This window comes from Austrofundulus limnaeus, unplaced genomic scaffold (genome assembly GCF_001266775.1).
Source record: "Austrofundulus limnaeus strain Quisiro unplaced genomic scaffold, Austrofundulus_limnaeus-1.0 Scaffold7, whole genome shotgun sequence".
Taxonomy (NCBI): Eukaryota; Metazoa; Chordata; class Actinopteri; order Cyprinodontiformes; family Rivulidae; genus Austrofundulus; species Austrofundulus limnaeus.
The window spans coordinates 583,919-599,499 of NW_013952409.1; the positions used below are offsets into that span (position 1 = coordinate 583,919).

Consider the following 15,581-nt stretch of genomic DNA (forward strand, 5'->3'; position numbering starts at 1 on the left):
AAATGGCTCCGTCCGTGTTATATATTTTTAAACTTTTAGTTTAAAAATTATAAAACCTAAACATCCTACAGTATTTTTACAGTCTTTATTTTACAGTTAAAACATATGTTTATTAAATAAAGTCTAATGTTACAGCTAATCATGGATCCCTTTAATAAATTACAAACGTGTACTGAGARGGAGCACTGATGCAGATCTGATTATCAGTATGTTCTGTCTCCAGCAGGATTATTTTCAAGTTTTGTTTGAAACAAAAACTGAAAAAAAAAATCAATTTAAACCAGTTCTCGTGAACCACAATCACAGAAAATGAAATAAAATGTTTCTTTTTCGTCTCTCTTTTTTTCCCAGCCTGTGTGAAGCCCCTGACAGTGTGGGAGGTTAAAGTGCATGAGATGCAACGGAGAGGCCGATACATCCATTTGCTCACTTTCCATCTAACAGCCTCCCCTTTTTCTTGTTGCCTTTAACATCTCCGCTCAATTATTTTACTCAATCGCAACAAAATCTTTGACACTTTCTAGCTGGTTTTAAGACATGTCGTTCCTAATCTACATACACTTCATCTGTCTGCTCTTCAGCACCCAGCAACAAGGCTTTTAAAAACCCTGCATCATGAATAAAGATAAAAGGAGAAATATAGTCATTTTTTAACGCGAGCATCTTCCAAGCTGAAGACTCTAAACAAAGCTTCACATCTGTCTTGTGTGATGTTTAATTTTCTTAAATCAACCCACAGTTGTGCAGACATTTATCCTACTCCAAAAAAGTTCCCTCTAGGGGGAGTCACGTGTGTTCAGTAGGAGGTCTTGCAGTGGGGAAGAGGACAGATTTGGTTTAGATTATCAAACGTGTGGATTAAATGTTTTCAAATTTTAAACTATTTAACATTACCTGACTGTAATCGGATCAAGAACCACTACAGGACTGGGTAGACAATTAATGACCAAAGTAGGCTGAAGAAGTGGCGGGAAAACCCTGAGAGCTACAGCATCAGTTTTCTGCTGTATATATGGTGACGTTGGCACCACTTGGTCTTAAAGTGCTTGTGACATGCATACTGTTGAAATACAGAAAGGTCAAAGAAAACATCTTTATGTTTAAGAAACTTGGCGTAATACACGATTTGACCCATTTTGTCCCATTACCGTCTGAGCTCGGTTCATGCCAAAGTGAAACAGGAAGTGACATCAAAGGGGAACTCTTTCAGCAGAATTGCCTGGTCTTTGTTTATTGAAACAAGAGTATTTGAACTCTGACTCTTCATCTCTTTTTCTGATAACGAATCAAAATCTAAAGAAACATCAGATTGTTCTCTACTCTGTTATGTTGATCTTTTTTTCTTTTAGACATTCCCCTTTGTCATCACTTCCTATTACTTTGCATGTGAATATCTCAACAACAGTGTTGTGGATTTCCTATTTTTTTTTCAATTAGTGATTGTTATCTTTTCAAAAATGCATTTATATTTATCACAATAATTTGATGTCACGAGTGCTTTAAGGCATTCTGATGAACAGAGTGATGTTCTTCTGGGGTCTTCAGTCACTGCTGTGATGTTGAGAAAAGATGACTGACAWGCTCGATGTTTGTTGAACAGCAAAATCTTTATTCAAATTACAACCTGGATCAAATCAGGATGTCTCGGCCCAATCATTGAGAAACCCCGCCAACATTTTGGGCTGGCAGTTTTAATGAAAGGCCAGCCACACCCCGATGTATAGACATTACACTGCAAAAAATGTCCATCTTACCAAGTTTTAAAATCTTATATCCAGCCAAAAAGTCTTTTTGATCTTGTTTTGAGACTGATTTACTAAACATGAACTGATTGTGTAAGAATAATAATCTTGTTTTCAGAATGTGTAAGATTATTTGTCTTGTTAGCCTGAAAATTTGACTCAAATTAAGTCAAAAATGTCTGCTAGTGGAGTAAGAAACTTTTACTTAAGATTCTTGAAATACTTGATTTGACTCAATTTTTTCTTATTTCAAGAATCTTACCAAATAAAATTTCCTTATTCCATTGGCAGATATTTTTGACTTAATTTGAGTCAAATTTTCGACTAACAAGACAAATAATCTTACACCTTCTCAAAACAAGATGATTATTCTTACACAATCAGTTCTTGTTTAGTAAATCAGTCTCAAAACAAGATCAAAAAGACTTTTTGGCTGGATATAAGATTGTAAAACTTGGTAAGATGGACAGTTTTTGCAGTCACATACATATCCTATCAGGGTTTAGATTAGTAGGGTATGAAGCTGTAGCTGAAGACACACTTTCTCAGCTTAAGCTTCAGGCCTCATCACAAATTGTACAGCCATATTCAGACACCACAAAATCTATGTTAAATATTTAACGTTTCAAGTGTGCTTGACTTTTGTTTGTTTATTTTATTGATGTCAGTAAATTAAAGGACAATTAAAATGTCAAAGGCAATAACAAAAAAAATCTAGTGTTTTCTCTTCATGCCATAGACTTGGTCTGATGCTCAACATCTTTTCCATCCACTAACTGTTTTAAAACAGACYAATCATCCTATAGATAGAAAATCCCCACAAGCATTATGTCTGTCATCATCTTCCACTTTGTCCCCATGTTAACTCTTTTTAGATCAGTGTTACTCCTGCTGAAGAAGAAGGTAATAAGAACAAAAAAAKAACAACTTTCAGTCACCGTACTTCAAGCCATCCCATCAGGCCTCAGACGCAGCCAGCCAGGCAGCATCTCTCTCTGGGTGCCCTTAATGGATTCCTGGCCATAACTAAAAAAGTCCATTTTCTCTCTCCCTGGCGTTCTCCTTCACAGCCCCCAGATACAATGATTTTTTTCCCCCTTTTTTTTCTACCTTCCTCCCTCACCCTTGTGCTTCATCACTTCTTGTTTTCTGTGGCTGAGGAAGAGTGCGTCAGAAGTCCAAAAAATGAACAAGAAGTTTGTTTTATAATGTCCATCTTCGTTTAGGAGTGTGTCATGGTGCTGTTAGCAGTTATGGGTCATTCAAAGCCAGCCTTATGAAACATTTCTGCACAGAAGCACCCCATAATAGATGACACCGTGTTCAAAATGCAAGTGCTTTCAGTCGAAACACTGCATTTATAGAGTTGTTTGTTATTACCATTAGACTATTACCCAATAATCAATGACTACAATGACCTGAAATGTTGGCTCTGTGGAAAGGTTATGAATAAAATTRCTTACTTGTAAAAGAAAGCTCTTTGGCATCACATCTTGCATTTACAGGTGTTCAGTGCGTATGATGTAACAGAGAGAAAACCCTGTGATCAAATAGTAATGTTTTGTTTAAATTGGCTTTAGTGAACGGTTGTTCTTTCTGTAATATCCTCTGTTTTTAATGGAACATGTGAAGGCTATTCTTCCTGGGGCCCTTAGACAAATTACCCACCATTGATTTCCAGTAGCTCAAACCAGCAGTCCCCGCTACCTGTCATGTTTTCTGTGTGTTAGTTATTAAGAAGAAAGAGCAGGATCAGAATGAAAACTATCATAGTTTAGAGGCAATCGCAGACACGCCAATAAATTTTCAAAAGACATCTCCTAAAAAATATGATGAACTGTAATCATTTGCTCTCCAGACAGTGCCTGACTCTGAATGCGTTTGTTCGATTTTCTGCCACGGGCCATGTTCGTCAAACGTTTTACATGTTGATTTCATCATTTGAAGCACATGACGAGACAACAAAAGCTTGTAATCATCACATCACAGTAGTGTCACATATCCATCTATCATCATCGCTAAAATAAATAAGTAATTAGGCTTTCAAAACTACWCATTTTCCACTGCACCTGCTTTTGTTTATATGACAGAGATTGTACAAGCTGTTGAATCAGACATGTGTGCCCCGATGCTGTTCAAGAGCTCGTTGACAGAATTAGCAACTGATGTTTTTATAAGGGCAAAGACCTCTGTTGTGAACACTAAACAGTAACTTCAGAATTCTAACAAAAGAGGCAGCAGCCCGATTTATAATGGGATTGCTGGAAGAATGTGTACTTTTAATTTGTTTCAAAATACCGTATTTATTCAAGTTTAATACGTAAAATTAAATCCATAAAATCATCCATAAAGTTGGGGGGCAGTATTTTACTCGGATAAATATTTTACTTATGTATTTTAACTGAAATGTTGGCTTCGTTCACAAAATTATTGAGTCCGGAAATGAGACTGTGTCATAAAATCAGTTGAAACGAGCTTACCCCCTGACACTCCTCCGTGCTTCAGAGCGAGATTACAGATCCAGGCAGTTGGCATGATGTGGAAAAAGGGGGATAAAAGCAGTCCTGCACCTTAGTTTTGATAGCGAACTAATGACATTAGCGTATAACAGGACCGCTCCTCGAACAACAACAAACACATGTTCGTCTGTAATGGCTGCCATCTACCGGTGTTCTGAAAAAGTTTGTATCCCTGAAAAAAAGTTTCCCCGCCAGCTCGCGAGTAGGAAGTAATCTGCTTTTCCCCCACAAGTTGGCCCAAATCTCATGTGAAGTCTCTGACTTTTGTGTTGGCGCCTCCTGGTGGACTATGTGTAAAATGACAGAATTCATATGATGCTGCTACAGCTGATATACAGTATATTTCAAAATACCTTTTAGTACATATGTTGTTAAAATAAAATGAACAGTCTAATGATCATTTTACTGATATGTATAAAGACTGCAAAGCCTGAAAAATCTTGGTCTGTATGAAATTGGAGGTCGTTTGAGGATTAAATTTTTTGTGCTTTTAAGCTCAAAAAGGGGGGGTCGTATTATACATGAGATCGTATTATACATGAATAAATATGGTAATTGTACTGCTTAACTGAAAGGTTTTGTGTTTTTCTTGAAAATTAAAATTTTTGGTAAAAAAGCTTTAAACGTACAAACTAAAAATTGCTTTAAATTTGTTAAAATTTTACTGTCTGAAGTCGAGTCAGGTCCAGTTTGGTTAAATTCTGGTTTAATGATCAAACCAATCCAGCCTTATTATTAGCTCAAAATTAGCTAAGTCATTAAATAKCCCAAAGGTTTTTAGTGTGTGGGAATATGGCATTTTCTCATTGTTGGGTGTGATTACTGAGGAGCAGGAGTGTCAGCTGTTTAGAGGTATTGTTGTTTTGTTTGCAGTTTGAGTTTTATGTTCAGATAAACTCTGCTTAACTGCGATATTCCACATAAGAAATTGTTTGCCAGCTTTCAAAAAGCCAAACCAGAAGAAGAAGCCATATGGAAATGATTTCAAAGTGGGCAAAGGTGACAAAATGAAGTCAGATTGCAAATTACGTCCAGTGATGTTTTCAAGAGGTGGGATGAAATTCAGCACTTTAACACAAGCAATTTGATAACATTTACAGAAACCAACGACACTGAGTTCAAAGAGTTTGCTAATAGCAGTGGGAAACTTCAGCCTGCCATGTGRTGCACGCACTCCAGCTGGTGGTTAATGAGGGCCTTTTGGTACAGAGGAGTGTGGCTGTGGCAGTCYGACAGAAATTAAGACATTTTTTTAAAAACTAACAAAACCTTAGCTCGCCTCAAGCATGTTCAGGGGCAGCTCKACCAGCCAATTAGGATGTCAAGACYTGCTGGAGTTACACATTCTACATATACAGTATAGACAGATCTACTATAGCTGGGTTTTAGCCTGAACTTATGTACCGCTTTATCAGGTCCAGACTTCAAAGCGCTTTATATTACAGTCATTCAGCCATTCATACACTGATGATGGTAAGCTACATTGTAGCCACAGATGCCATGGGGCACACTGACAGAGGCAAGGCTACCATGCACCGGTGCCACCCTCTGACCACTACCAGCAGGCAAGGCAGGTAAAAGGTCTTGCCCAAGGACACAACAAAGATGGCWGGAACTGGGGATCAAACAAGCAACCCACTGTTAACAGGATGAGTCCCCTAACCACTCTGCCACAACCCCCTCATTTAACTCTTGATAGCGCTCGATTTCAGATGAAGAACAAGAAGTAAAATGTCTGTAGAGGACTGCTGTAGAGTCCGTATTGTACAGATTWAGATRCAAGACAAAGATACCAGCAATTAGTTCATAAATATGTCAGACAGGACCCATGTCTCATGAAGATGAATGAGTTTTCAAKAGAACCTAAAGATTTGTTTGACAATCAAGGTTGTCGAAATCCCAAACTATCTGGTRCTTCAGACATCTTYCTGCAACAAACAGCAGATAAAATCTTATAAAAGTTTGGAGGCGTATAACTTTTTTTTCAGTGGTTGAGTCCACATCCTCYYTACCAAACYGCTCCTCAAATYTAGTTTGTTCTGAGTTTMTTTATTAAGATMCTAGCAGTAGCAGCTAACGTCAACAAACATGCAACACCTAACAAAGCGTAGCACTACATTGTGACGTCACGTGAAAKCAACYATCCTGCCCCTTTTCCACTACTGTAGTGCCACTTAGTGTAGTGTCGATATGGTCGATGTCGGAACGGATCAGTTTTTCGGGTGCTTTTCCATTGACGTTCCAGTCCAGTTCCAGTGGGTATGTTTTGAGCAAGTGGTGGAGGTAYTTTTTGGGTTTTTCAAAAAAGAGTTAATGTGCAAAATGAGAGATGGAAACACATTTGCCGAAGAAGTTCTGAAATTTTAAAAATTCGCTAAAAATTCAAATTAAAGTTGGATGGAAACACGACTAATGTCGCTGCTACAATAGAAAAAAAATTGCGCCTCAAGTTGATGTTGTAAAGGCAGCTCAGACGCAACCAGTGACTCCTCCCCCTAGCCAATCAGTGATGAATGTCGACTGGGACCACTTGGAACCGCAACGAAGTAGGTACTTAAAAATAGGGCTGGTTCCAAGAATCTGGTCTAATGGAAATGGCTTGAACCGTACCAAACTGTACTGACACTACACTAAGTGGCARTAGTGGAAAAGGGGAATAGAATATACAGATATGAGCACGAGATTCAGGATGACCTCAGTGCTCACCAGTGAATGCTTTTGGAAGAATATTARGGTCCTGACTCTTAACACAAAAATTAACTCTTTGGATTTTCAAAAGCATTTTCAAGATAAGTTTAAGAAGTATAATGGCATTTATTAGTGCTCATGTCAGCACTTATATTGGAAAGTACTTAAAGGTGAATGGTGTATCACTCAATGTATCTGTTAAAATACCAGTTTAGGTTAAATGTTATTGGAGCTAACCTTGAGAAAATGCATGATATAACAAGAACCCAGGGTGAACTGCAGCCATCTTCATTGAAGGATTATAGTTTCATCACTTATCATCTACCATCTCAATCTTTCCCTCCCTCTTTCCACATCTTCCTAGATTTTCCTCGTTTCATCCTTTCCACGCTCTGCATCGTTCTTTCAGCCCAGTCCTCCCTCGTTCTTATATGTCCCTCTATCCGTCTCCCTGCCACTCCTCCATCTAATCATTTCTCCTGAGTAGGGCTAATTAAAGGGGATCTGATGGAGTGCGCTGACCACAGGAACATCAATCAATCTCTGTCCAACACAGCAAGCCCCTCGCTGACTCCCCACAACCTGCTGCCAACGCACACAACTCTGCAAAGGTTAATTGTATTCATTATATAAGGGACAGAGCGAAAGATGGGAGACAACGGATGAGAGGATGTTGTCTAAAGTCACCCTGAAGGTTCAGGCTCTTGTGTAAATTCTCCATAGGCCACAGTTAGGTTAAGCTTATAGCAACAAAACCACCTGTCACCTGTTTACCTCTTCATCTTGTCTACCTGAGCCATTTTCTTTCACTCCGTTACACTTACACATCACTCRATCATCTACTCACTTCACCTCCCTTCCATCTATGCATAACACATAAACATAATTGTGTTAATTTAGCTAATGAAATGTATGAAAGGAGTCACGCATCATTAATAGAGAATCCTGATTAGTTGATTAAGTCTTAACAGACTTTGGGCCAAAACTCATTTAGTCGCTTGGGTCCAGCCTACTCTGCTGTTAATGAGCTTTGATACAGTTCTTTCTTCTTTTTTTTTTTTTGTTATTACCAGCATTCAAACATACACAGCCATTTGTTATCACCACACTCTTTAAATTTTGTGGCAGCTAATTTGAATGCAACCGGTGAGGCGTTTTTATCATCACATCAGTAACTTGGCACATTAGATGAATCACACTTTTATTTTATTTATTTACATCTAGTGTCCAAAATCTGCCCATTTCAGACAGCTTCAGTTTGAAGGAAGAGATTGATGTTTTGTTTTCATCAARTGTGAGTGATGTTTCTGTCATTGCCAAAGCTGTATAATAATTAATGATGCAGGTATCTGTATTTTTGTATAWAAAAAATGGATTTGGCATCAAAGGTTTTGTCTAATCAGTCAGTTACCCCTTTCTGATTGTTGTAAGATTTGATTGCTCAGTTGGTTCTCTTAGTGGGGAAAATTAAACTCAGTTCAGTTGAGTTTTTATTTTATTTTATAAAAATTAGGAGATTATAATCCTGATGCTTTTTTATCTCTCCAATGATTAGACATTTCATACAAATGCACTACAGACCTATTGTTGTTGTTTTTTATTTTTTTTCAGCATTAGACAACTCTAGTCAGGATATTAATATAAGGAGCCTCTGTGCACAAAGTATGCAGTGCCAAGTYTAAAAAAATGGTGTCACATTTTTATTATTTTGTTCACTTTCTAAGTGTCAAAATTTGTCCCTAACATTTTATTTAGCTCACTGATATTACATTTTTTTAAAAAATACTGAATGTTAAATTTAAAAGCTAATGCTGACCACTTCTAGGCGTTAGCTAACCAGAATGATGTTATTTTGCGACAAACGTTGCAGGAACACATTTTGAATTTAGATGTTAAACACCATCTTCAGCAGTGTTAGCAGCTTTAGAAGTGGTCAGCAGTGATTAACATTAGCTAACCAGGATGATCTTATCATCCTGCGACACATAATGCTAGCCACTGCTAATGCTTTTAGTGCTTTCTTAACTCACTAAAAAGGACAACTAAATAATACAAAATCTGTGAAAATCTGATTTTGTGGGACACTTGCAGATACACAAGTAAAATTTATACCCTTACCGAACCTTTGCAGCCTTGAGATACACAAACAGGTGGTCTTATCTTCCACAGCACTAAACAACTGCAGTTAAACCACTAAAATCAGCCTTTTGAACCTAACAATCTATCTGAAACCTTTGAATCTCTTTCCGAGGTTTGAAACTAGACTGTTGACAAGTTAGGATGCAATGATGTCCCTTTTACATGTGAGTGGCAAAGCTAACCAACAGGTGGCTGCTGTGTATGGGCCATTCATCTTGCTCTTAGAATTTTGGCCAGAAACTGAATTTTCTGAKACATACATGGCATCAAAAGACCGATGCCAAAATCAAATCAGAACTGAGTGGTGATGAAAGTCTCGTCTTTTCACTCGGTGGTTTTGCCACCAACATTAAAACTCTAAATGAACAGACATCTTTTTTGCAACACGGTTCACTGAGTTGAGACGTTTTACATCCACGCAGCAGTGGAAGATGTTTTTAGCCTTTTTATCATCTGTATAGTTGAACACTAAGTGACAAAAAAGTTTCTACTTAAAAATAGGCTTTCTGTCAGCATGACAAGAATTTCAAAACATGTTCTAGTTCTCTGAGGCCATGTTGCTGAAATTTGTATCATATTTTTTCAAGAATAATACGTAAAATTAAATCCATAAAATCATCCATAAAGTTTGGGGGTAGTATTATAATCGGATAAATATTTTTACTTATGTATTTTAACTGAACTGTTGGCTTCATTCACAAAATGCCTGAGTCCTGAAATGAGACCGCATCATAAAAAGCATTTGAAGCGAGCTTACCTCTGGCACTCCTTCATTTTTCAGAGTGAGATAACAGATCCAGGCAGGCGACATGATGTGACAAAAGGGGGGGAGRAGTCCTGCGCCTTAGTAATGATAACGAACTAATGACATTAGCGTGTGACTGGGCCGCTCCTCGAACAACAACAAACATGTTCMTCTGTAWTGGCTGCRYTCTACCGGTGTTCTGAAAAAGTTTGTATCCCTGAAAAAAGTTTCCCCACCAGAGGGGGCGTTCGCAAGTAGGAAGTAATCTGCTTTTCCCCCACAAGATGGTCCAAATCTCATGTGAAGTCTCTGACTTTTGTGTTGGCGCATCCTGGTGGACTATGTGTAAAATGCCAGAATTCATATGATGCTGCTACAGCTGATATATATTTGTTGTCAAAATACCTTTTAGTACATATGTTGTTAAAAAAATGAACAGTCCAATGATCATTATACTGATATGTATAAAGACTGAAAATTCTTGAAGTCTGTATGAAATTGGAGGTAGTTTGAGGATTACATTTTTTATGCTTTTTAAGCTCAAAAAAGGAGGGGTCATATTATACATGAGATCGTATTATATAAGAATAAATACGGTAGTTATTTTTTCTGTATATAGCCTCTTAATAAGGGAAAAAATATCTAAGAGGAAACTGAATTGATCTTATTTTTAACAACAGAGAGACAATAATGTTCTGTCCGTATCAATGTGTATCTGCATGTGTGTTAGTAACATAGCCAAGAGCTTTTGTCTGTGCAATAATTTGGAATGTATTTACTCTGTATACCCAAAATGATTGCAAGTACGCCCTTGAAAGGTGTTTTCTCACATTTATTTAAGGCCCTAAAAACACTCATTATTAAAATGTTCACAAAGAAAAGGTGAAAATGTGAAAAGTTGTCAAACTTGCTTGTATGTTACTATAGAAACCAACGCATCCCATTGCCAAAGGTCATGCACCGACCTTCCAGTTGCTGTTTGTTTAACACTCTTGATCATAATCAAGCTGGAGTGTAACAGCTCAAGACAGCAAGCTCGCTACTTCAGGCGGCGCTTTCACCTCCTGCACGAAGTCTTTATTTTGACAGGGTTGTGCCACGCTCGAACGAGTTTCAAATTAAACATGTACAACTCACTGTGAGCTAATTCACAGCTCCTGCCTGCGATGCTGCCATCTGAAAAAAAGCCACCAGAGACTCCCAGCACAACTACAATAATAGTCAGCCACTTCATGCATCTCTCAGAGCGCTAACATTTATTAGTTATTGGGAGGTTGTTTAAAGTAATAGCTGCTGTTCTGAACGGTGTGACGACATGGTCTCTTACAAAAGCTCATTGGACAACTTGAAACGCRGTTGTTTGGTGTACAATAACATTGAAATGCTGGCTCGTTTGCTCACCAATGCWGCTTGCCACATGTTCTTTTGGGAGTAGTGGCATCTCCAGATGTTGCGTTAGAAGAAACTGTCACAACCTTCTGGCACCTCTAACTCACGTCCAMTGGGAGGTCAGGGGCGTTTCAAAGGCTGATGAGGATAATGGACCCTCCAACCTGGACTGTACCAGACTTTATTTGGTACATTCTTTGCATCAGCTGCTTCATCAGATTTGTCAAAACATAAAAACCGCAAAAATTTGTCTGTCTAACAAACAGTATCCAGCCAAAACGTATTTTTGATCTTGTTTTGAGACTAGGCTACTAAGCAAAGGCAGAATGTGTTTGACTAATCTTATTATCCTGGAGGTTTTCCTTATTTCAAGGAGTCTCACCAAGTGCAACCGRTTTACTGCACTGGCAGATTATYAAGCAGAGGAACTGCTGCTTTCAGCTTTTGTTTCTGGGGATTMTCTTTCCATAAAGGACTTTTTACCATATTTGTTGTAGACGTTTGTGCATCTTGAAGGAGATTTATCACTGTGGTAGCTGCGTTAGCCTCTCGAGCATCATTATCACAGAAACAAACAACAACTAAGCTCTCATGTCCTGTGTGCCCTTGAACCTCTCTTAGATTGTCTTGTTTCTTTATTTAACATTCYATGGTTGCTTATTTTGAAATCCATTTCCCACTTTCACTCTAATTAGCGTGCTTCATTCTGTTTATTTAGGTTGTTGCATTTTCAGACTTTGGGTTGATTGTTTTGTTGTGTTTTTCTGTGCTTGTTGAAGGTACCTAATCCCTTCACTGGATCGCTCTCATGCTGGCTTCTATCGCTGCATCGTAAGGAACCGGGTGGGAGCTCTTCTGCAGAGGCGCACAGAAGTGCAAGTGGCCTGTAAGTATACACGCACACACACGCATGTTTGCARAGCTGTCTAATTGGGGYCATTCCATTGACTTCCATTACATTTCTACAGCCTAACCCTGACCACAAACCCTAAGGATAACCTCACAGGTATCTACCTGACCCTAAAACTAACCTAAACTCAATTCACACCTTGGTCCTAAATGAACCCCCCAACACACCAATGGCCTTTGAATCAAACAGAGAATGGACTTTTGTCCCCAAATGCACCAGTAGTCCCCAAATGACTGGTGTTTGAGCTGGTTCAAGTCCCCAAAAGTGACTCAATCAAACCCACACAGATACACACACAAAAGGAAAAGTCATGGCTGACAGACGGACAAACAGAACAAATGAAAGAGCGCATGGATCCTGAGTGCATATGTGCTTAATTGCATGCAGAGTACACAGCAGGCCCACCTTCTCTTTGGCTGCTTTTGTATCAAGGACCGACCAGGGAGGGAGAGAGGCTGGCGGAGTGAAAGATCTACCTGCATCTCATTCGGAGCGTTATCAACCCAGACAGCTGTTCCACTCAGCACTCTCATTAGATTGATAGTGTTGCCATGGTTCTTTTTTCTTTCTTTCTTTTATTTTTTTTTACCTTTGCTTCATTTCAAACCTCCGCCTATTTCAAACTCTCTCTTTTGTCAACAACATCTGTTGTTTCTTAGCGAAAGCGCCGTTCCCGTGCAGCAACACATTTCTGTGAATCTTTCCCCCGCCGGTTTRGGGACGCACGGCTTTCTCCTCTCGTTAACGAGCTATTAGGAGGTCGTCTTGGGAGTCGTCGTGTTGTATCCACCCCACACAACTGCCCTACGCCCATTATCCTGGATGGGGATGTCGGGTTCATTGGCTTCTCCTTGTTTTCGGCAACACTCGAGGGACGGGGGTCGCTCTAACTGACAATTCGGTTCAATCAGGCAGAACAGAAAGAGCTGGGAGGGGTCAGGAGTAAAAACGGTCCCACTGGTTCACGTCTTTAGTATTAGGCAAACATAACGTTAGTGTTAACAACTCCATCCGTCTGCATCTCATTTCTCTTGTAGCTGTTTGATTCTTCCAGCACCAACTCTTTTTGCTTCCTTCTCCGCTGTTGACTTMCTCTGTTTTCTGGCCACCACTGCTTTCTATTTATTTCTTGGCGTGCACCCCACTGTCATTCAGCTGCTCTCGATTCCTATGTCTCCCCATTTCCATAATTCTCCTCTTGCCTCGTATCGCTTSCTCATACTCTGAAGGGGCTTCACTGGTGAGTAAAAAAGGGGGAAAATTTAGGACACCTGAAGAAGAAATGGATTGGGATGAAAAAAGGGAGGGAGTGGCAGAAAAGACAAAGAAAGATGGTAAGCTGTTTTGGAAAGGTTTTTTTTCATAGAGGCAGCACAATTAGGATTGCAGAGATACACCTCTGAAAAAAGGGAAACATGGCGAGGCATTAGAGATTGGGGAGGAAGGGGGAGGAGGACATCACATCACAAAAATTGCAGATCAAAGTCGGGGGATTTGTAGACTTCCCAGATTTCCATTTAAGCTAAGCACCACRGCTGCACAACAAATCCAGATTACCTATTTTATGCTCTTTGAAAGGGAGCAGGAGAGAAGGAAAATGAGATTGCCATCAATACACAGCCACTCCAGTAATGCTAAGCTCAAAGTCCCACACTTTGGTGTCTGCGTGTTMCAAACAGGCCTTCTAAACTGAGCCAGAACCTAATTGACTGTTTATTTGTGCTGAGGTGTTTTGTTGCTGTTGCTCCTCTTTAAATAAAGAGGTAAAGCTATGATCTTTCCTCTGCCTTCATGGAGCTTTAAAGCTTGTTTACACCTGATTCTTTAATGCGTCTTCAGCATTTGGTTTGTGCTAAATACAGACAGGAACTGTTCCGATGTGCACTCTAATTCAAACCACCTTCTGAAGTGGTCTGGATCGATTTATCTGGATATATTTGTTAGCCTGAATACAACTGATCCTGGATGTAGAGTCACCTAAACTGAGGTGACCCCACACAAACAGCAGTGTTTAAACTCTTGGTTAAATTAACGATCTGCTCAGCTGATTAAGACAATTAAACAACCATCCTTAGAATATTTAATCCATGTTTGGTTCATTCTTTGTTTTTCCCCGATTCAAAATAAAAAGAAATACAAAAAATTGAGTTTTTGTTTTAGTTTTGCTTTATACAGAGCCCGCGAGGGGAACATGGGAGATTTTTTTTTTTTTTGGGTTCCCACGCAATAGTATCGCGTTACCTCGCAAAAGTCATTTATCACTGTTGTGCCTGTCGGTTTATTAACAAACTCACATGTTCACCATTAGCGAGTTAGCCTACTGCTTTCATTCAGCTTCAGAATGAATATATCACACAACCACACATGGAAGTAAGTCATTATGTCGATATTTTAACACAGTGCAGCCACGCAACATCACTGTCAATTTCAAGAACTGTGGCAACACATCCTGTTTTGGTAACTGGATATTTCAAAATAAAAGTCTGATTTAATTTAGTTCATATACAAAACAAACTTTTGCGTGGGAACGCAAATTATTTTTGCGAGGTAACGCAAAAGTATTGCGAGATAATGCAATAGTATTGTGTGGGAACGCAAAAGGAAAAAAATCCCCCATGTCCCCTCGTGGGCTCCGTATTTTAGAACTAAATTAGAAAACAATTGCATAAATAAAAATAAATAAATTTTAAAACATTGACATATTAAATCAGCATGGTGGCTCAGTTGGTAGAGCTGATGCCTCTCAGCAAGAAGGTCACTGGTTCAAATCCTGGCCTGGGGAACTTTTTTGAGTAGAGTTTGCGTGTTCTCTCCATGCATGCGTGGATTCTCTCCGGACACTCCGGMTTCCTCCCACAGACCAAAAACATGACTGTCAGGTTAAATGATAACTCTAAATTGTCCCTAGATGTGAGTGAGAGAGTGAATGGTTGTTCGTCTCGTTTGTCTCTATGTTCGTCTCTGTGATGGACTTGCGACCTGTCCAGGGTGACCCCGCCCCTCGCACTGTGACTGCTGGATATGGGCACCAGTGACGGGTCGTGTGGGTCACTGGTGCCCATATCCAGCAGAAAATGGATGGATGGATGGAATTGTAAAAATAAAAAAGCTATTTATTTTCATTTCAATTGGTTAAAGCAAAGATATGCTTTGTATTTTATAGATGTAAATGTATGTTTGTCTTCMGCTGATGATCTTATCGTGATCAAATTTGCTTTAATGTTTCAAGTTATGCAGAATCGTGCTCGAGAGCAGCTATTGCCACTATTTTTAGGAATTGTTTTTGTTTTTAAGCAGTCTTCGGCCACAAACTCTTCTTCCTTGGCAACTTGCATTATTTCCAGTACCGCTACAAATTGAAACAAAGACTGTATATTTTACAGCGGGTAAAATAAGTATTGAACACGTCAACGTTTTTCTCAGTAAATATATTACTAGAGGTGCTAATG

General features: G+C 39.1%; 1 protein-coding gene across 1 annotated transcript in view; it reads left to right on the forward strand.

Annotated features, from left to right (window-relative positions):
- Positions 1 to 15,581, forward strand: part of LOC106535223 (protein sidekick-2-like) — a gene marked incomplete at its 5' end in the record, with an annotated part of 434,350 nt that overhangs the window by 298,932 nt on the left and 119,837 nt on the right. Inside the window, 1 exon segment of the mRNA XM_014032179.1 lies at positions 12,002 to 12,108. Within this exon segment, the coding sequence (XP_013887633.1) occupies positions 12,002 to 12,108 (107 nt within the window).